This window comes from Leuciscus leuciscus, assembly GCF_965113295.1.
Source record: "Leuciscus leuciscus genome assembly, chromosome: 25".
Classification (NCBI taxonomy): Eukaryota; Metazoa; Chordata; class Actinopteri; order Cypriniformes; family Leuciscidae; genus Leuciscus; species Leuciscus leuciscus.
This window is the reverse complement of record NC_138724.1, coordinates 10095696-10118188: the sequence shown is the minus strand read 5'-3', so window position 1 is coordinate 10118188 and position 22493 is coordinate 10095696. Positions and strand designations below refer to the sequence as shown.

General features: G+C 36.0%; 1 protein-coding gene across 2 annotated transcripts in view; it reads right to left on the bottom strand.

Moving 5' to 3' along the window:
* Positions 1–767: 767 nt before the first annotated feature.
* nup160 (nucleoporin 160) overlaps positions 768–22493 on the bottom strand; it is a 129873-nt gene continuing 108147 nt past the window's right edge. For both annotated transcript variants that reach the window (XM_082160408.1, XM_082160409.1), the window contains exons 28-35: positions 21705–21765; positions 21218–21328; positions 20315–20438; positions 20130–20231; positions 19906–20047; positions 17219–17344; positions 8771–8866; positions 768–1138 (exon numbers count right to left, since the gene is read on the bottom strand). In XM_082160408.1, the coding sequence (XP_082016534.1) occupies positions 1055–1138; positions 8771–8866; positions 17219–17344; positions 19906–20047; positions 20130–20231; positions 20315–20438; positions 21218–21328; positions 21705–21765 (846 nt within the window). In that variant the 3' untranslated portion in view covers positions 768–1054. The remainder of the gene's footprint in view (positions 1139–8770; positions 8867–17218; positions 17345–19905; positions 20048–20129; positions 20232–20314; positions 20439–21217; positions 21329–21704; positions 21766–22493) is intronic.

Sequence of the window (22493 nt, the reverse complement as noted above, 5' to 3'; positions counted from 1 at the left end):
GTTGTGTCCTGCCTTGTTGGTTTGTGTCTGTCTGTGACTGTTATGCAGAAAACCTTTGAAAATAAAAAAAAATAAAATAAAAAGATTATCCTGACAGAAAGCAAGTCTTCCCAGACGACTTAAGTGAATTTGTTTATTTTGTTTCTGACGTGAAAGGTTAAGTATGGTATCCTATACTCGGAATTTGTCCTCCGCATTTAAACTGTCCAAGTTAGTGCACACACATTAGTGAATGTGTAATTAGTGAAATTAGTCTGAGTAGTGAATACACACACTGCAAACCGTGGACACACACACCTGGAGCAGTGAGCAGTCAATTTTATTGCTGTGGCACCTGGATGGCCCTTTAATGAATGAATGTTGACACATGCATGTCAAATAGACAGAGCGAATTAAAATGAGTGCAAAAACTCTCATCTCTTCCCCCAATTACAACAGCACCATAACCTGCAGTGTGTGTTGCTGTCGGATGCAGGAATATTCACTTTTATTTTTAATTTAAAGACATGCATAGTTTATTCAGTATACCACTGTTAATGGTAATAATAAAAAGGTTTGTTTTTTCCCTGCAAAACCAGAAACAAACTGAACAGTGACTTCAAACAGAGGTACGTACTAAACCATAATTTTTGTGTACATTTAGACCCATACATTTTTATATATTTATATTCAATGAGTGGTTTTTGCATCTTGTTTTCAAAATAGGCTCCTTTTGGACCGAAAAAAGAAAAAAGTAATGAATTTATAAAGTAAAGACATTACACATCTTAATTAAACAAAACTGTTTTATTGCATTCCTAATTCAAATCACACCAGTTAAGTCAAGAGAACAACATACAAAGTTTAAGAAGTTTTTAACAGTGTCTTTATAAAAATACACATTTTATCTTATCAAGAGACTGAACTGAGACACATCAAATCATTGATGGACTTATTATGTTTTCCATACATTGTTAGCATGGGACATCAAACAACTGCACGCCACCAACAAACTTCATTTTCATCTACATTACTCATACTAAGTAAACATCCAAAAGGAAATTCTGAGTGGCGGTTAACGGGCCATAAGTCTATGTCTGCTGCTCTGATCCACCAGTCTGTGATATTCTGACAGTTTATCCTTCAGATTCTTGTACATCTGTAGACAGAGAAGCCAGAGAACATCAATAAGCCATACATGCAGAATATCATCATACTCTGAGATTTCAAATTAATTGCATACAGTACTCAGCAGATATTCATCAAATTGCTTACTCATCTTTAGTTGAATTTCCATTATCATTTAATGTAGTTATATTTTGTTTTGTTTTTTTTGTACTGGCAAATCTCATTTGCAACCAATAAGCCAGATTGCTGGAATATTTGATTTGCATAGAATCCCAAAGAAAGTATTTATTCTAAATAGAGATGATTTTATGAGAAATCTGTTGGGCTGGACATATTGTATTCTCAAACCACTCCAAATGTCAGACTACACGTGCATGGGTGACACTAGGAGTGGCTTCTGAGGTTTAAGACCTGAATGTTTTTAGTAAAGCCTTGAATGTTTTTTAAGTACCTTTCCCAAAAAGTTTTAAGCCTGGACATTTTTTTCCCCACAGTGAAATCACTCAAAGCTACAATTTAATCATCACTCTTTACTTTTAGTTAAGTGTGGTTGGACAAGCGCAGCACTCTGTGGAGAACCTAGCGTTATTTACTCTAGCATGATTTTTGTTGCGATTTCCTGGGAAATCCGAAATGGTGCAACTGACCCAAATGTCAACACATAGGTTACTCTAGGTCTGCTGTAATTTAAATGAGCTTTCATTATGTTTCAGAACATCTACATTATGTGCTACTGCTACACTAAGCCTAATTTATAAATCAGGGATGAAAAATTAATGTTTAATGTAATTGTAACAATTTAAATTCTAACAATTTAACTAATCTGAAATGAAGCGCTTTACAGATCATTCATTTATTAAATACACTTTAATGCTTAAAAATATAATTCAGATGATCTCCCTTCACCTGAGTCCTGCATATGGGCACATGAACTAATGCATTTGATATGCTAATATTTGATATAATGGTTTGAAAATTATTTACATTATGTTTATTGCATAATGTTTATTCCATATATTATTTTATTTACACTTTTGTTTTTAAAACTTAAAAGGTACAATATGCAAGATTTCCTGCCGCTAGAGGGCGCTACATTCCAAACAACAACAACGGCGTAGCTTGATGACGATGTGAAGGAGCGTGGAATGATGGGAACTGTCGTTTTCAACTCCACCGTGGATGTAAATCAGTCAGACGGGAATTGAAAAATCATGTTCATAGAGGAGGTAAAAGTTCTATTTTTATAAATGTTGCGTTTAATGACATGTTTTTTGTGGCGAGGGGGGCATGGTTCAGCGCGGTCTGTAACGGGAGAGAGAGAAACGGGACGTAAGTAGGTCAAGTGCAAATTACGAACACCTGTGTCTTATTGCAGTAATTGGCGTGGAGAGACCGGGTCTGCTTATAAGCCGCGCTGGAACGAGAGAGAGAGAGATTGCCATGGTGAATGCGCGACTTTTGTTTGTTTTATTTTAATAAAGTACGAGTCCCAGTCACACCGACCCCTGTCTTCTTCCTTCCTGACTATTGAACCTCATCACACTTTTATTTCATTAAAATGATCATATATGTTACTATATTTGTCAAATTCCTTGTTATAACACTGCGCAATTTCACATGTTCTAAACAATTGTTGTAAAAGTACATTCGAACATACCCACATCATGTGTCAAAATACTGATTAATCTATGTATAACACATGCTATATTTATTTACATGGCCATAAACACCAGACGTGATAAACAATGTCAATAAACTAAACCCAAACCTAAAGCAATAATACTTTCCTTACAAAAACATAACTATTACCGAATACTACATTTGGAAAATATAAAATTAAGCATGCTTTGTTGACAGAACCAGCTGCAATCGGTAAAGAATAATTGTGTTCCATAACGACTGCACGAAACAAGCTAACGTTTGTTGCTTGATAGACGCTACAACTACAACTTCCGCATTTGTCCAGGACTCCACGCAGTACGAGCGGAAACCGAGGGTAACGCGGATATGACGCCATTGACTGGCGACTCCCAGCTCAACCCTGCTCACACGCCCCGTTTCCTTGGTTAAAATCGCAATTTTCTCACGATTTAAAAATAGTTGGAAACATTTGGGATATTGTAAGTAATCAACTTAACAAAATACATATAACACTGGCCTTAAGATTTTGGGATATTTTAATGCAAAAATCTTACATATTGTACCTTTAAGTCACCTTCATCTCTGATTATGACGCATGTAATAAAACTCCATCCATTTTGTCTACCTGATGGGAACACTTAATATTCAACAATATATCATTGATCTGACTGTACAGTCACTGTACTGACGTTGTTGTATGAGAACTGAACTGAGCTGGGCGATGACATCATTTTTTGTAGAGCTGCTTTATAGATGAAATGAACTAATTTAACTGAACCAACACTGAACTGACTTCAGCTGAACAACAGCCGAAATGCATCATTTTCCTGTTTATCACTGTAAAGCTGCTTGGAAATAATCTGTATTGTATAAAGGTGACTTGCACTTTTTTTTTGTTAATGCAGGTATGGTTTAGATTTCAGACCAGTCTTTATGTTAAACGGGTCAAGCACAGAATTAAATTAGTGCTGCTGTCAGATAACGAGTCAGGTGTTCTGTGTGTGCGGGTTTAACAAACAAGAACCGTGCAGAACTTTGCCCTAAACTCAGTGTGTGTGTGTATATATATATATATATATATATTAGGGATGTCAATTTTCACAAAATCCCATGATCGATCGTCGTTTAAATTAACGATCAATTAATCGATTAATCGTTAGCCTTAATACTGCGATATGCGTCTGCAGTAGCTATGGCCAACAGCATGACAAGGGTCTGCAAATGCTGCTCAAAACGCTATGTTCCTCACCAAATCAATTAGAATGGTTTTAAATATAAATAAAGGCCTAGTAGGATTGTAAAATGTTTCGATGTGATTGATAATTAAATGAATTATTTAATAATCAAATATAACTACTAATACAACGTGTCACCAACGCCGCCTCATATGCGCTTAGAATGTGTGACTGTTGTGGACACGCTCTTCCTGGAACAACTGCACGCGCTGAATGAATCTGCTACCGTTAAACTGGAGCACTTTGCTAGCACGTTATTTATCTAAAAGAAACGCGTCCTATATGAGATTAATCAGGTATATTCAAAATAAACATAATATTACAAATTATATCTGCACAAAATGACGCAAATTCATGCACAAGTGAACTTGAACTAAGTTACGTGCCATTCATTCAGAACTACTCATGTTGTGGACGCGGTCTTCCTGGAGCAACGCGACACGGCAACTAAACCCAAATAATTCACAATGTTTTATTACAATATTGTTCTCTTTATAATGTTATGTGATATTACAGTCCCAATAGTCATTATTAGTCGTGCACTGCCGTTTGAGCTGCGCGCGCTGAAGCTGACGCTTTACTACAGAGTTCATTCTTAACCAAATGCATCCAATATGAGATAAATCAGATATAGATAGGCCTACAGAAAATAAACAGTATTACAACTTACATTTGCACAAAACAAAATGCTGCGAATGCACACGCAAACTTATAGTCATGATGAAGGTGTAAAATGGTCCCAAACATAACTCCGGCGCGATCGCTTTACATGTTTCGCGGTTGAGCAGCGCGCACGCGCATGAAGACCTGCTTAATCGATGATCGATAAGTTGTATCGATTAAATGTATTATCGACAATTAATCGATCGTCGATTAATCGTTGACATCCCTAATATATATATATATATATATATATATATATATATACACACATATATATATACACATATATATATATATACATATATATATACATACAGATATACATACATATATACATACATATATATATACATACATACATACCACTCACCTAAAGGATTATTAGGAACACCATACTAATACTGTGTTTGACCCCCTTTCGCCTTCAGAACTGCCTTAATTCTACGTGGCATTGATTCAACAAGGTGCTGAAAGCATTCTTTAGAAATGTTGGCCCATATTGATAGGATAGCATCTTGCAGTTGATTGAGATTTGTGGGATGCACATCCAGGGCACGAAGCTCCCGTTCCACCACATCCCAAAGATGCTCTATTGGGTTGAGATCTGGTGACTGTGGGGGCCATTTTAGTACAGTGAACTCATTGTCATGTTCAAGAAACCAATTTGAAATGATTCGAGCTTTGTGACATGGTGCATTATCCTGCTGGAGATGGTGGTCATAAAGGGATGGACATGGTCAGAAACAATGCTCAGGTAGGCCGTGGCATTTAAACGATGCCCAATTGGCACTAAGGGGCCTAAAGTGTGCCAAGAAAACATCCCCCACACCATTACACCACCACCACCAGCCTGCACAGTGGTAACAAGGCATGATGGATCCATGTTCTCATTCTGTTTACGCCAAATTCTGACTCTACCATCTGAATGTCTCAACAGAAATCGAGACTCATCAGACCAGGCAACATTTTTCCAGTCTTCAACTGTCCAATTTTGGTGAGCTCGTGCAAATTGTAGCCTCTTTTTCCTATTTGTTGTGGAGATGAGTGGTACCCGGTGGGGTCTTCTGCTGTTGTAGCCCATCCGCCTCAAGGTTGTGCGTGTTGTGGCTTCACAAATGCTTTGCTGCATACCTCGGTTGTAACGAGTGGTTATTTCAGTCAAAGTTGCTCTTCTATCAGCTTGAATCAGTCGGCCCATTCTCCTCTGACCTCTAGCATCAACAAGGCATTTTCGCCCACAGGACTGCCGCATACTGGATGTTTTTCCCTTTTCACACCATTCTTTGTAAACCCTAGAAATGGTTGTGTGTGAAAATCCCAGTAACTGAGCAGATTGTGAAATACTCAGATCGGCCCGTCTGGCACCAACAATCGTGCCACGCTCAAAATTGCTTATATCACCTTTCTTTCCCATTCTGACATTCAGTTTGGAGTTCAGGAGATTGTCTTGACCAGGACCACACCCCTAAATGCATTGAAGCAACTGCCATGTGATTGGTTGATTAGATAATTGCATTAATGAGAAATTGAACAGGTGTTCCTAATAATCCTTTAGGTGAGTATATATGTATGTATGCATGCGTGTATATATATATATATATATATATATATATATATATATATATATATATATATATATATATATATATATATTAGTGGTGGGCCGTTATCGGCGTTAACGTGCTGCGTTAACGCGAGACTCTTATCGCGCGATAAAAAATATCGCCGTTAATCTATTCTCCAAGTTGGGTTGGGAGATGGCTCTATACTACACAAGCTATGATGACGCAATCTACCCGCGGCTGCGAGGTAAACCCGGCTGCAACGCATATTCGTCGTCATCTTAAGTAAACACGGCTGAAAGTGAAAGCTGGTGAAAAAGATCGGTGCAACATCCATTATTTGGACTTGGTTCGGGTTTAAGCCGTCAGACGAGCAGCAGCAAACTATATACAGAGTGTGTGGGGTAACAGTTCGGTAAGTTAACACACGACTAATCCGTTCGACCACCTCAAATTCAAAACGAAACATGATATCACTGAATACCAGCGCGTGCGTATTATTCCCATTCCAATATATCTTAGTGGTGTAGCACATAATCTCGATTTTAAGAATCGTTGTTGTGTTTCTTTTTAACTGAAAAGACATCAGTTAGACAATATTCTAATTTTAAATTTGGGGTTTCATAAGCTCCAAGCCATAATAAACATTAGACCTACTTAAGTCTCTGCAGCTAGTGTACTTAAATTTTATTTATCTGCAAAATTATGTTGTATACTTACAGTTTTGCACAATATATGTTCTCAAAACTACATACACCCTTTAAAAAAAAATACATTTAGCAGTTGTTTAGCATGGGTCTGTGTAATCTGTTCTGAAATGGTTTTATTATAATATACTGTATATCGTTATCGCAAGAGGCTGCAATGTATATCACAATATAGATTTTAGGCCATATCACCCATCCCTAATTGATAGCCTATAGTAGTTGATAATAACATAGGCCTACCTAATGTTGCCTATGGACGGTAACAGTACAGTAGTAACCTTTTACAGTCTATGAGTAGAACAGCTTTCTCAAGCAGTTTGTGATGCATTTTGGAAACAGGAGATGAGCCCCTGGTCTAATGCGCCACCTGGCTTGAGAAACCCGTTCTCAAAGACTTACTTTTATAGTCATTATTTGGGTAGCACACATATTCTGAATGCCTTCGGCAGAATTCAAATGAGCCATTTTAATCTAGATTAATCTCAAAATTAATCTAGATTAAAAAAATTAATCTATGCCCACCTCTAATTAATATATATATATATATATATATATACATGCATACATATACACACATACATATATACACACACATTTTATATATATCTATATATCTATATATATATATATACACATTATATATATATACATACATATACATAAATATATATATATACACACACACACATATTAGGGGTGTAACGGTACATAAAACTGACGTCTCGGCTCGGTTTGGTACAGCAGACTTGTGTCTCCGTCTTTAAATGAATTAAGCTTTAAATTAAAAGTTTCTTTAGAATACTAAAGGTTAACAACAGGGCCCAAACTATTAGCCCAAATTCAGTTATTTTTTTAGATATAATAATCAACTCATAATTTTTTTAATGCAAACATGTAAACTGCACATAAGGTAGTTTTTGCATTAACTTCTAAATTAAATTATATGTTTTTACTCGTTGCTGAAATATAATCATTTGCACACTGGTTGTCATTTTCATGACAGATATTTTAAATAATCAAGACATCACTAACAGGTTAAGTAAAATATAAATTAATATATATGCTAATATAGTGCTTATACTGACTGTAAAGCTGTGGACACTGAATGACTTGCCTGAGGCTCTACATGGGATATTGTTACAAGCTGTTTTACTGATGTCTTTCCGCCATTGAAACACGATTACACGAGATCTAATAAGTTTTAGTAAGTTGTACTGTATCTCTCAACATACCTTCAGATGTTCATTCATGTTTATTAGGAAGAGAGAGGATCGCGTTCACGCGCACTGCTGTTTAAACTGAGGCGCCTATATGGTGATCTGTCACGCCACATTAAAGACCGTTAAAACGGCATTTATTGTTTGAATTTCGTGATAAAATGGACAATTTTAAAAATGACACCATTTCTTATCGAAAGTAACAAAACAGAGCTATTGTGATTATTGGTGGTTAGGCTACAACGCTGTATTCGCCTTGTACACCCAAGACATGAAAATTTGTGGGACGAATAAGTTTATGGTTACACCCTTAATTACTATTTAATCAAATGTCAAGGAAGAAAAATTTGTTTTGTGACAAGGTAAAGTGAGGTCAACCTCAACAACAGGCCAGGGCTGGGCGGGGCAGGGATCGTTTGGTACAACATGAGAGTATTGCGATACATACTGTACATACATCACGGTTTTTCTGTTTGGTTTGAATACCGTTACACCCCTATTGTATATAAAACTTTTGTGATTTTATATTTATTCCATCATTTCTGAATCCCTTACTAACCCATCTAAATTAAGTTTCTAAACTTAAACAAGAAATTAACATCTCAGACACTGATAATTGCTAGTGAACAATGTTTCACCTTTTCATTGATCTGACTTTCACTGAGGCTTCGTAAGAGCTGGTCGATAGATGTATAAGGCAGCCACACCAGAGATGCTGTAGCTGAAAGCGGCCGCTGTGAGGAAATCAAAAGACAATAATAAATACAATATAAACATTACTGTGCTAAAGTTAATCACATAGAGATGTTTGACAAAGTTGCAAACATTCCTTTTGCAAAGAATGTAATAATCCAGTGAGATATATATATATACACATATACACAAGTTTTTGCTAGTCTCTTGAGTTAATGCAGGGTTTATCAAACCATTCCTAAAATCCCCAAATACCGTTTCTGTGTTACTAGTCCCAATTGAGAATACTCTCTCAACCGCACTATTTATTTATAGTAAAAAATAAATAAAAATGAAGCTAAGCTTTTAGTGTCCCATACATCAATATTTGAATGATTCATAAAAGATAATCGCTGTCTGAGATCATGATTAGTATTACAGGAGATAGTGAATGTATATTAGCACCATTTATTGTTTGCTTTTGAGATCTGAGAGCATTTGGACCCAGAAACTGGTAAACTTATACCAACTGTAAGTTAAACTGTCTTGTTAGCCATTTTTTTTTAATGAACTGCACTGCGTGTGACAGGTTAGTACAAAACCTAAAAACGGAGATTGCCCTGCACACACTCACAGGGTTTCCATTAGAGATTTACGCAAAACGTTTGCGATATTTTCTAAATGTCGTCAAAAAACTATGGCGAAATGACGTGTTTCCATTAACCGATGTTATGCGGCTAAGTCATTCCAAATATCATGCCAATGTAGGTTTAAGTACATCGCAGCCACCGCACTAGCCATTATTTTTAATCAAATGACACGTAGGCGTGTTATAATGGCAAGGAAAGCGCCTTATACTCGTGAGCGGCCACGCGTGAAGTGTTTCTGGGAGTTTCTCCCTCATATCTGCTTTAAAGTCTTAAATTGTGGCATTTTTGTTGTTTAAAATCCAGTATTCCCGTAATTCATTTGTCTATTTTGTGTTGTCTTCTGTCCAAACATACTGCGCACTCTTTAAAGAATAATCAAATTTTTCGCACGCCAGGTGATCTGTAAATAGAAAAAAACATTCTTGTTTCCATTGCAGGTTTGCAAAATATTCCTTTTTCGAATTACCTGAAAAAAAAAAAAAAAACACCTAATGCAAAATATTTTTTTGTGATTTAAGGAAGTTTTTGCAAAATTGATTCCATTGGGCACATTTTCAATTTGCGCAATTTGAAGGATAATGGAAATGCAGCTACAGAAACATTCAGGTGGAGCACAGAAACTGTCCCGTGACTTTTACTCTTACCGATATTGCTTATCGATCCAGTCATTTAACGGTATTCTTAACGGTTCTCATATATATATATATATATATATATATATATATATATATATATATATATATATATATATATATATAATATATATAAACAATTAAAATTGCTTTTAGGTTACATTGGTAGGTAACATTGGAGGTAGGTTTCTTCCGAGTGTCTTGGAGAGCAGTTCTTCTGGATTTAGTCTGTGGATTTAGACTTTTTTCTGTTTCTTCATGTAGTCACAGACAGACTGGTATAACACAAGGACAACAGCTGGTATGCTCCTCACAGAGATCTGATCTCATCATCATCGAGTCAATCTGTGATTAAATGAAGAAACAAAAAACTGAGACAGACTAAATCCAGAAGAGTTGCTGCAAAGTCTCCAAGACATGCAAAGTAGTTCTTCAAGCGTCTTGGAGATGTTGCCACAGTTCTTCTGGATTTAGTCTTTTAGTCCTAGATTACAGTTTTTTTCATGTAATCACAGATGGACTCGATGGTGGTGAGATCAGATCATACCAGCTGTTGTTAAGACTCATTTGTGCATACAAAAATCTCACTGGATTATTGCAATTAATGGTAAAAGGAATGTTTGGAAATGTAAAGTGATATTTCCTACTGACACACTACAGAAAATATATAAATAACTGGCTTAAAACCATTATATATATATATATATATATATATATATATATATATATATGTGTGTGTGTGTGTGTGTGTGTGTGTGTGTGTAGGGATGCACCAATAGCACTTTTTCCAGAATGAGTCCAATCCTGATACTTTTATTTTTAGTACTTGCCGATACAGAGTACCGACACCTATATTTTCATTGAATTAAAATTTTTTTTTTAAATATTGGGCAAATAAACCAAAATAATATGAATAAAATTAGTTGGCTTATTAAAGAGGCTACATGCGATTTTCTGAAATTTAAACTCGCGACTGACACCTGTGGCCAAAAAACGGAACTGCTCTTCCTTTCTGCTCGCTCTCGTACGTGCACACTTCACTAGTCATCCGCTGCAAAGAAGTCAACATTATGTTTACAGAGGTAAGAACAGTCAAATACATATATTGTTTGAGAAACTAAGTTTGTTTGCTGACTAGCGGTGGTGGCAGAGTGATCTGAAACGTTTAACATGTGACGTCACATCCGCAGACAGCGCGGGAAAATCCGACCCGACAGAAAATAGAAAAAATAGGATACAGGCTTATAGGTGCACCCACTGTGAGCGGACAAGGTGTCAGTATGCTCATCAGATGTTTGAGTCATAAATGGTAAAATAAAAAGGCTATTGTTACGTTTATTTTGGGGAAAAAGTTGCATATAGCCTCTTTAAACAGATATTTCCTTAAGTTATTTACATGCCTAATTATGCCTGTTAAAATGTATTGTAGGGGCCACTGTTACTTTCTCTTTTCATATTATTGCTCCGTAGCACAGTGAATATTTAGAGCTGCTTTATCAGGACTCAACCAGTCAAGAGCAGTGAGTGATTTTCTCTGTCATCAATGTTAATCTAACAAAAGAAAGACAGCAATAGGTTTATTAGGCTGCTGTCACTTCAAGAGCTGCACGTATTTACCGTCAGTTAACATTAGTAATATGCTCCTCATTTTACTTTCTTTGCTATTGCCATATCCGACCAAACTACAAACTTTCCAGCGATGTCTGTGCAAAAGGGATGTGCACTCGACAAGCTCGCGCTCAATCCACTCCGCGTTTCCTTTATCTGCTTGCACACAGCAGCTATATAGGTTTAAATATCAAATTTGTTTAACCAAATTATTAATTCAATACATTTACTTCATAGACATCCTTCTATGTAATATTCAACAATATTATTGATCTGCCTGCTTTGACACCATTATATGAGAACTGAGCTGGACGATGACATCACGGTTTTCTCCAGAGTGGCTGTATGGATAAATTAAATGAATAACACAGGGTTCCCAACTTCAAATTCAAGGACCTTTCAAGGACTTTCAGGTCCAATACCCTCAAATTCAAGGACTTAATGTAGGGAAACATTTCAAGTGAGAGCAAGGTTACATCTTGTTACCTTGTAAGATACATTGTTACAGTTTTCCCATGTCAAACTACTATGCAAAAAAACTGATACTCTATTTGTCGTACTTCTGTTTTGTATAAAACTGAAGAATATTTGGTATATTAACTTTTGCATGGATTTTATTGAAAAGAGCTTAGGCTCATATATCCAGAAGTTTTAAAGGTGCACTGTGTAATTTTTAGCAGCATCCAGTGGTGAGGTTGCGAACTGCAACCAACAGAAGTTAGGGTGGACGACAGGAAAATATTTAGTTGTCTGAGACAAAGATAAATGAAGAGATTGTTTACTTAATTATTCAGTAAAATGATATGTTATTGCGAATATTATTTTTTACTTGTTCATCATTGTGTCAGTGTTTTATTCGCTGACTTTAGCTAGCTTCTTTGCACGAAGAACCACAGTGATGAAACGCGTTTGTCTGTTTAGGGCCACTGTAGAAACATGGTGGCGCAAAATGGTTATTTCAATGTAAGTGGACACGCAATGTATGTAGATAGAAATGGCTCATTCTAAGGTAATAAAAGCATAACGGTTCATTATGTAAGGTCTTTATACACCACTGAAAATATAGTTATGTATATTATATTTCATTTTTGTCAACAGATCCTCCTAAATATTACGCAATACACCTTTAAAATATAAGAATAAAATATATTAAATATATGCTTAAGTTTTCTTGCCTCATGGGTTTACATTATCTTAACAAGCAAAGCAATTCAAGGGCGACAGATTATCACAAATGTTTTGTGTTTATTGAACAAAATGTACAAGCCCTATTCGGATGTTAATTGTTATGGAAATATGGAAAATAAGCAGAAACAAGTTAATGCAGCCTCTTATTTACATGAGGTAAAAATAAAGATGCATGGTTTGTATTTTTAAATGTTGTGCATAATAGCCTACATATTTTATAAATGGGCCATATATATTGCTGTCACAATAATGGCCCATTTCAAATGTTTACGTGCTTTTTTCTCTCTCCTTTTTGTTCGCTGAGGTGGGTAATTAAGATATATTTCTTGTAAATACTTTCCAGCATTTCAGTAATAAAGTACATCTTTAAAATTACACTTAAGCGCAACAGTTATCGTACGTATGGTGATCAGCAGAGATCATATAGGATTTAAACAGTGAATTTTGAAGTGATCTCTTGTAAACTCAGAGATGTGGATTCGGACAGCAATTAAATCACCACACGACCTTGGTGTTTAACAAAAAAAAATAATTACGTGGATAGTGGGAGAAAAACACTGACATTCTGGATTCGGACAGCAATAAAAATCACAGACCAACCCCTGTAAATTATGAAAATATACCTCACGACCCCATGTGAAACAATTACTGTCCGAACAGGGCTATTGACTGAACATGTTAATCACACTTAAAACAATTTGGCTTATCACGATTTTGAAATCGCAAAGGCTGCGATTATTTTTTATGTGCATTGATGTAAACGCTGCTCCATCTGAAAGCACTGTGAGTTTGAGTCACTTATAACGTGTATTTGAAAAAGCAACACGCGTCAAACATCTTTCCAAACATTAGAAGCATTTATGATCCTCTTGTCCAACAAAAGACACCATTTAATAACATGCTTTTACTCCAAACTCACTTCATAACGACAGTTGAGCATGCTTCTGTGAGGTGATGTGGCTTCTGACACAGAATAAGACAGTTGTGTGTTTATTAGTCATGTTTAATCAAAGCGTTTCAATCTTCTGTTTATTCAGCTACAGCGATAGGGATTTCCTGGAATGATTTGTGTTACTGTACTTCTGCGGCAGGGCATATTTGGCATGTCTGCTTGAGACGCCCTCTGGCGTTCAGGTGGAGCAGCATTTACTACCAATCAGCCGCACTGCACTGACAAACTGCAAATCGCAGCCTTTACCAAATCCCACGTGGTTTCATTGCGGTTAATTGTGCAGCCCTAATCAACTCTGAACTTAAGCTGGACTATGAAACAAACTTTGTTGCATAATTTTCCTGTTATCACTGTAAAGCTGCTTTGAAACAATCTGTATAGTAAAAAGCGCTATATAAATAAAGTTCACTTGACTTGACTGATATCCATTAATGTCTAACAGGTAGGAAATATACAGAAATTGAATAAAGTTATCAAACAGTCTGCACTGCATAAATTATTAATTTATATTTAATAATTTATATATAATTTATATTTAATTTAAAAAAATAGGTTAACCTTTATAAAAGCTACAAATGTTCTTTAGTCAAGAGCAGTGAATAATTTTCTCTGTTACCATTGTTCTTTGATAAACTTTAATGATAAACATTAGTGGCTGCTGTCACTTTAAGACGAGTCGCTGCTCTATCTATCTATCTATCTATCTATCTATCTATCTATCTATCTATCTATCTATCTATCTATCTATCTATCTATCTATCTATCTATCTATCTATCTATCTATCTTCCATCCATCCATCCATCCATGCGCAATAAGCTCAGCATCTGTGTTTTCTGTATCGTGCGCACAGACAGTATTGCGCCAGAATCGCGTTCTCTTTTGTTAAGCATGCTGCTCACACACACATACATACAGTGGGTACGGAAAGTATTCAGACCCCCTTACATTTTTCACTCTTTGTTATATTGCAGCCATTTGCTAAAATCATTTAAGTTAATTTTTTTTCCTCATTATTGTGTACACAGCACCCCATATTGACAGAAAAACACAGAATTGTTGACATTTTTGCACATTTATTAAAAAAGAAAAACTGAAATATCACATGGCCCTATAGTATTCAGACCCTTTGCTGTGACACTATATATTTAACTCAGGTGCTGTCCATTTCTTCTGATCATCCTTGAGATGGTTCTACACCTTCATTTGAGTCCAGCTGTGTTTGATTATACTGATTGGACTTGATTAGGAAAGCCACACACCTGTCTATATAAGACCTTACAGCTCACAGTGCATGTCAGAGCAAATGAGAATCATGAGGTCAAAGGAACTGCCTGAAGAGCATAGAGACAGAATTGTGGCAAGTCACAGATCTGGCCAAGGTTACAAAAAAATTTCTGCTGCACTTAAAGTTCCTAAGAGCACAGTGGCCTCCATAATCCTTAAATGGAAGACGTTTGGGACGAGCAGAACCCTTCCTAGAGCTGGCCGTCCGGCCAAACTGAGCAATTGGGGGAGAAGAGCCTTGGTGAGAGAGGTAAAGAAGAACCCAAAGATCTCTGTGGCTGAGCTCCAGAGATGCAGTCGGGAGATGGGAGAAAGTTGTAGTAAGTCAACCATCACTGCAGCCATCCACCAGTCGGGGCTTTATGGCAGAGTGGCCCGACGGAAGCCTCTCCTTAATGCAAGACACATGAAAGCACACATGGAGTTTGCTAAAAAAACACCTGAAGGACTCCAAGATGGTGATAAAAAAGATTCTCTGGTCTGATGAGACCAAGATAGAACTTTTTGGCCTTAATTCTAAGCGGTATGTGTGGAGAAAACCAGGCACTGCTCATCACCTGTCCAATACAGTCTCAACAGTGAAGCATGGTGGTGGCAGCATCATGCTGTGGGGGTGTTTTTCAGCTGCATGGACAGGACGACTGGTTGCAATCGAGGGAAAGATGAATGCGGCCAAGGACGAAAACCTTCTCCAGAGTGCTCTGGACCTCAGACTGGGCCGAAGGTTCACCTTCCAACAAGACAATGACCCTAAGCACACAGCTAAAATAACGAAGGAGTGGCTTCACAACAACTCCGTGACTGTTCTTGAATGGCCCAGCCAGAGCCCTGACTTAAACCCAATTGAGCATCTCTGGAGAGACCTGAAAATGGCTGTTCACCAACGTTTACCATCCAACCTGACAGAACTGGAGAGGATCTGCAAGGAGGAATGGCAGAGGATACCCAAGTCCAGGTGTGAAAAACTTGTTGCATCTTTCCCAAAAAGACTCATGGCTGTATTAGATCAAAAGGGTGCTTCTACTAAATACTGAGCAAAGGGTCTGAATACTTAGGACCATGTGATATTTCAGTTTTTCTTTTTTAATAAATGTGCAAAAATGTCAACAATTCTGTGTTTTTCTGTCAATATATGTGTGTACAATAATGAGGAAAAAAAATTAACTTAAATGATTTTAGCAAATAGCTGCAATATAACAGAGTGAAAAATGTAAGGTGGTCTGAATACTTTCCGTACCCACTGTATATGTATGTGTGTGTGTGTGTGTGTGTGTGTGTGTGTGTGTGTGTGTGTGTGTGTGTGTGTGTGTGTGTGTGTATATATATATATATATATATATATATATATATATATATATATAAAAAAAACACACACACTATACACAGTACAGGTCAAAAGTTTGGAAACATTACATTTTTTTATATTTTTGAAATAAGTCTCTAATGCTTATCAAGGCTGCGTTTATTTGATCAAAAAACAAAAACAAAAACAAAAAACAGTAATATTGTGAAATATTATTACAACTTAAATTAATAGTTTTCTATTTGAATATACTTAAAAAAATAATTTATTCCTGTGATGCAAAGCTGAATTTTCAGCATCATTACTCCAGTCTTCAGTGTCACATGTGACACCCAGTCTATCACATGATCCTTTAGAAACCATTCTAATATTCTGATTTATTATGAGTGTTGGAAACAGTTCTGCTGCCTAATATATTTGATGAATAAAAGGTTAAAAAGAACTGCATTTATTCAAAATAAAAAAATATTTTCTAGTTTCCAAACTTTTGGCCTGTACTGTATGTATGCGCATATAGCAGCATGCTTAACATTAGGAATAAGTAACCTTTTTTACATGTCCAACCTACTTGCACATACTGCTATTTGCAAATTTGTATTATTGTTAGTAAAAACACCCATGAATTGCAAATGCACTTTGTAAGATTTCAAAAGCAAATTTACATCCATTATTTGCAATCTTGTAAATAAGAACCTTAGTGTCTACTATACAGACTGTTTTTGGTGAATAATTTCACCTGTCTAAAATGAATTCTCTATTGTTATGAATGGTTGTAATAGTATGCAGGACCCCATACCTCTATTCCAAAATACTGATGTCCCTTTCCAAGCAAAGCATCCACATAATCCAGCACAAGCTCAGCTGCACACTCCAGGTGATCATAGTTCAGATAGAGACGCAGCAGCGCTGCAGCATCAACTTCCTGAAAGAGAACCACAAACATCCTTTATGTTATACTAACAGAGAAGAGGGATAGTGTGGAAATCACATCTGTAAACTTACAAAAGGTAAAGTAAAGAAAGTAAGTTTAAAAAAAGCAATGCAGTCTTGATCTAGATTGATGGAGGTAAAATGTGTGAAATGGTTCTCTTGGATTTCCAAAAAGCTTTTGACAGTGAATCATTCAATACTGTTAGATAACTTTAGTGTCATGGGTTTTTCCAAGTATGGTGATTGCCTGTTCAACCAGGCAATCACCATAGTCTTATTTAACTAGGAGAGTTCAAAGGGTAGAAAATTGATGGGATTCTCAACGAGGAAACAATTATTAATAATGGAGTTCCGCAGAGAAGTGTTTTAGGCCCTCTTTTGAATAAAAGAGGGCCTAAAACAGAGTCATCAGCATTTAAAAACAAATTACAATCGCAAACTGCTCCCATATCATTTATGTATAGGAGGAATCTCCTATACATAAATGATATGGGAGCAGTTTGCGATTGTAATTTGTTTTTAAATGCTGATGACTCTGCTTTACTGGTTTCAGACAAGGATGTCGGCAAAATACAAGTGAGGAGCTACATACGTAAGACTGGCTAAGATAAACTTATTGCATTTAGGTAAAACAGAATCCATGTTATTTGGGTTTAAAAGTAAACTGAACAAGGTTCCTAACATGTCTATTAATGTAGCGGTATTGTGTAACATCAAACAGGACTAGTGATAATTATCTCGGTTGTGTCCTTGACAATGATTTAAGTGGTGCAAGTATGGCTATGAAAACTTTAGGTAAGGTTAATACTAGGACAAAATTTGTTGCTAGATATGTTAGTTTTCTGGATAAACAATTTAAATTACTGGCATCATGTCTAGTGCATAACCATTTTGAGTACCAATGCATTTCTTGGGAGTCTGATCAGTCTTGTGTATGGTTGGATAAGTTCTCTCAAAATAATTTGATATGGTTAGTTTTAGGCTTTAGTAGTTGATGTATGACATGTTGTTGTATCCCATTTTAGACGTCTTGATTGGTTACCTATAGAAAGCAGAGTAGCACATCTTAAGCTAAAAATGGTACACAAGATAATCAATAAAAGAGCTCCTACATATTTTAATACATATTTCTCTAGGGCAAGTGAGAAACATTGTTATAATACTAGGTAGCCTTAAAGTCTTATTTTAATATATTTTCCATACATCACCGTTAATTAATGCGCCAGTGGGCGGGTCAAAGAGGCGATGATGATAAAGTAGGCTTTAATCTATGTCTGTGCAGGCAGCCTTGCGCTCATGTATTCATCTCTATATGCCTTTGTCACACGACTGCGTTCGAAAAGCGGAAGCTTCTAATAGGAGAGTAAAAACTCTTCCGCTGCAGCTGTGACTTGTGATTTATTGATGTAAAATTCAGCACAGATACTTCTAAAGACACCAACTTCAGTTTACAATCATTAATTGGTATTGTGAAAAAGAAAAAAGTTGTCATAATATTGATGCATATTTTGTGGTTTAAAGAGGAGTACGCAAGCCAAACTGTATGTGTATGCGCAATACTCATAAGTCTGATTACCTTATTTTATTGCAGAACTGCAAGAATACAATACAAACACCACATCACATCACATTAAAGAGCATTAGAATTAGACAAATTGTCATGAAATTAAAATTTACCACATTTACTTTGTAAGCGCACATTACTAGTCTTCTGGTGAACAATTTATCCGTGTGAACATTTTTTGTTTGTCGTGGTAATCTTTAATCAAAATCAGAAAATTTGCTTCCGCTCTGGATTGGTGTTCCTTCTCTGATGACGTCAGTTTGACGGCTTGGATTGAATATCCTTCACAACTCCTCTTCAACATCAGTCTGCTATGAGTGAGGGATGGAGAGGAGGTGTGCTAAAATAAAACCCTGCCCTCTATTCAATAATCTGTTTCACATGGAAAAAATACGCAACACTGAAGTAAAGTCGGTTGCAACTTCCAGTTCAGGGGACTAAAACTTTTTTAGTCTAAAACTTATATTTAACAATATTAAGGTTCAAATATTTTCATGCGCTTACTTTATGATGCAATCATCAATAATTAGATCAAATTGAAATAAAGGAATATGTCCAGCCCATAGACGATTATTCAAAAATGACTAGTTAAAAAGTAACTAAATAAATAGTATTAAATAGTATTAAATATTGACAATAATGCAGGTGGAAATTCCTTTACGCTAATAATCGGAGCAGGATGTGACGACATGCGGACTGTGATAAAGGCCTATTGCATAATAGAAACCAAGAAGTCCAAACAGAGTTGTTTTGGCAGCTTGGTTTCAATAAAAGCTTGTTTTAAGATCAACAAGTAAGTTTTGAGTTCTAAAACTTATAGAATGTTTCTATAGTACAATGAACTCTTCTGTCAAAAGATGAGGGAAAACTTTATTTCTTGATTCCTAACCCCCTTGAAAGGAATAGACAAACAGAGACAATTAAACAACGGTAATGGCTTTTCTCTGTCTGTCTGTTGGATGTAATGCTGAAAAAACAACAACAACCACCTTGTAGGCATTGATCAGCCAATCAGGCACTGGCACCCCATGTGACAGCAGCTTGTTGATGACACAGCGGTGATATTGAGCATTCTGTGAGGGATACTTCTCCAAATAATGAGCTAAAAGCCGCCAAGCTTCATCTGTGGCGCTGTGTGGAGAGAAATTCAGTTTAGGAAGACATGCAGCGAAGTTCATCGTAATGATCAAGATCAGAGACTATTTTGACAAACCTGGACTCTTTAGTAGTAATGATAGTTGGCAGCTGATTGGCTGCAAGCCAGTTCCACACCTCTGTCTGGTCCTGATCACCTTTATATTGCAGTTTGATACACCTACACAGAGAGAAAAATCTGCACTTCAGAAATCTGAGGAAATGGATTTAAAATGTCCAGACACTGTATAGATCATAACGCACTTGAATGTCAGTCCCTCAAAGACGGGTGTAAGGGATAAGTTAAAGGTCTGACACAGCGTCAGGGATGTGTCAAAAAGTCCTGTTTGGACAAGCAGAGCAACCATCTCTTGTGAAGACGCACCTCCTGTAAGAGAAATAACACCAGTTTATGTGTGCAAGATAAAGTAAAAATAAAAGCAGCAAGTATAGTCATACGCTATAGTGAAACAACCTGATGGCACATCAAAATTGAAAAAGCATACTCTGTGAAAAATTCATAAATGAGGGCATATTCACACCGGATCTTCATGTGAACAGTGTTTAGCAGTATTGTCTGCTTTGGAAGAAATAACCTCTTTTTTTAAAACTGAGTTTAAGAAAATCTTTCTCCACTTCAATTGTCTCAGGCCACATTTCCACTTATTCATTATGACAAAAATAATAATAATACATTTTATTTTAAAACAAAATTACAATAATAATATTTATGGCTGTCTGAATTTCTTTGCTTTCAACAAACTCAGCGCTTGCGGACAGAGATGGAGTTTGTGAGGAGCAGCATGTACTACGCATCGAGATCACGAGCTGCTCGCATGCAAATGAACAGTCACGCTTCATTCTGGAAAAGCAATTGCGACTTAAATGGTCACAAAGTAGAGTGTTGTGTTTATAGTTAGTTAATATTTAATTGTTTCATAAAATGTGCCAGAAAAACTAAACTGTACAAATGACAGAATGTACATTTGGCATCTATTAAATTCTATTGCCTTTAATAAATATTTCTGAAATGACAATCTATATGTATTAATATGTTGAAAAAGACTTCAATGGGATGTACTTTCTGACAACAATAAAACTAACACACCACACAAAGATCATGTGTGTAAGATGAAGATGGAATACACATTAGATAAGTGTGATTACCTGCGATAGCTGCTGAGGGGGGGTCCTGTTGAGCTAACGTTAGACGACTCCGGGCAAGAACATATTCTTTCTCCAAGTCTTTCAGCTCAAGAATGTCAATCTGTTGATTTACTGTGATCACATGACAAACAACTATAAAACGTGCAGCTTTTAAAAAATAAGACAGAACACTAGATTTTGCTGATAGCGATAAAAAAAGAAAAGAAGATTAATAGACCTATTTTAAGATCTCTCTTTATATTTTGATCTCAAACATTTCATAATGTGATCCATAGAGAGTCAAGTACACATTAAATGGTAACAGCTCTCCATTTGTGGAGGTCATAAATTGAAAGACTTTTGGACTGATTCATTAAGAGAAATCATACAATAAAGAAAAGTGAGTTTTGAATGACCAATATGACTCATATGATCATATTTAGGTTTAAATGGGGGAAACAAGAGCATAGTCCACATAATCTTAGAGGGTGTTTTTGGGAAGAATTACCTGGACTTGCAGCAAATTCACCATCATAGTTCCTTTTTGGTGATGCGCCTGGTCGTTCATACTATCAAGTCATAACATATATTAAAATACATTATGATATAATACATTTTACAATTTTATATTATAGATGTATACACATACAGTGCTGTGCAAAAAGTGTCTAAAAAAAGTATAAATGATTCACAAAAACTTTTTTCCACATTTTTAAGGTGGTTATTTATATCCTTTACTGTGCCAGTGAATGTCAATTTAGATTTCCAGACATTCCTTTTGTAAATACTGTAATCATGCATTGAGATGTTTCTATGGATGAACCCTACAATAGATGCATGACCACACAGAGACCTGACTGCACCAAATTAATCTAGGATTACCTAGAGAAAAATAGTAGTAATTGAGACAGTACCAACTCTCCTAAATGCCTGGAACATTTTAAAAACTGGACAAATTTATCTAGGAAAACTGGTGCTGGTTTAAAGGCACAGGGTGGTTATACAAATTATTGATTTGATTTAGGTAACTGTTAATTGCTAAAAAGTATTGATGGTATTCTTTTTTGGTTTTTTACATTCACACAAAAAATGTTTAACACGTCTAAAATGTTTGCTCTGTGTGTTTACAAGTGTATACAATGGTGTGTATACAATGTGTCCAAAAACTACATGTGTAAACACTACTTATTTGAATTTAAAACACAGAAAAAAATAGAATCATCGCGCTCAACCATTTTTTAAGGGTACGTGGATCCGTAGGAAATCCAATGATTTGAATGAAAAAACTGCACTCGCT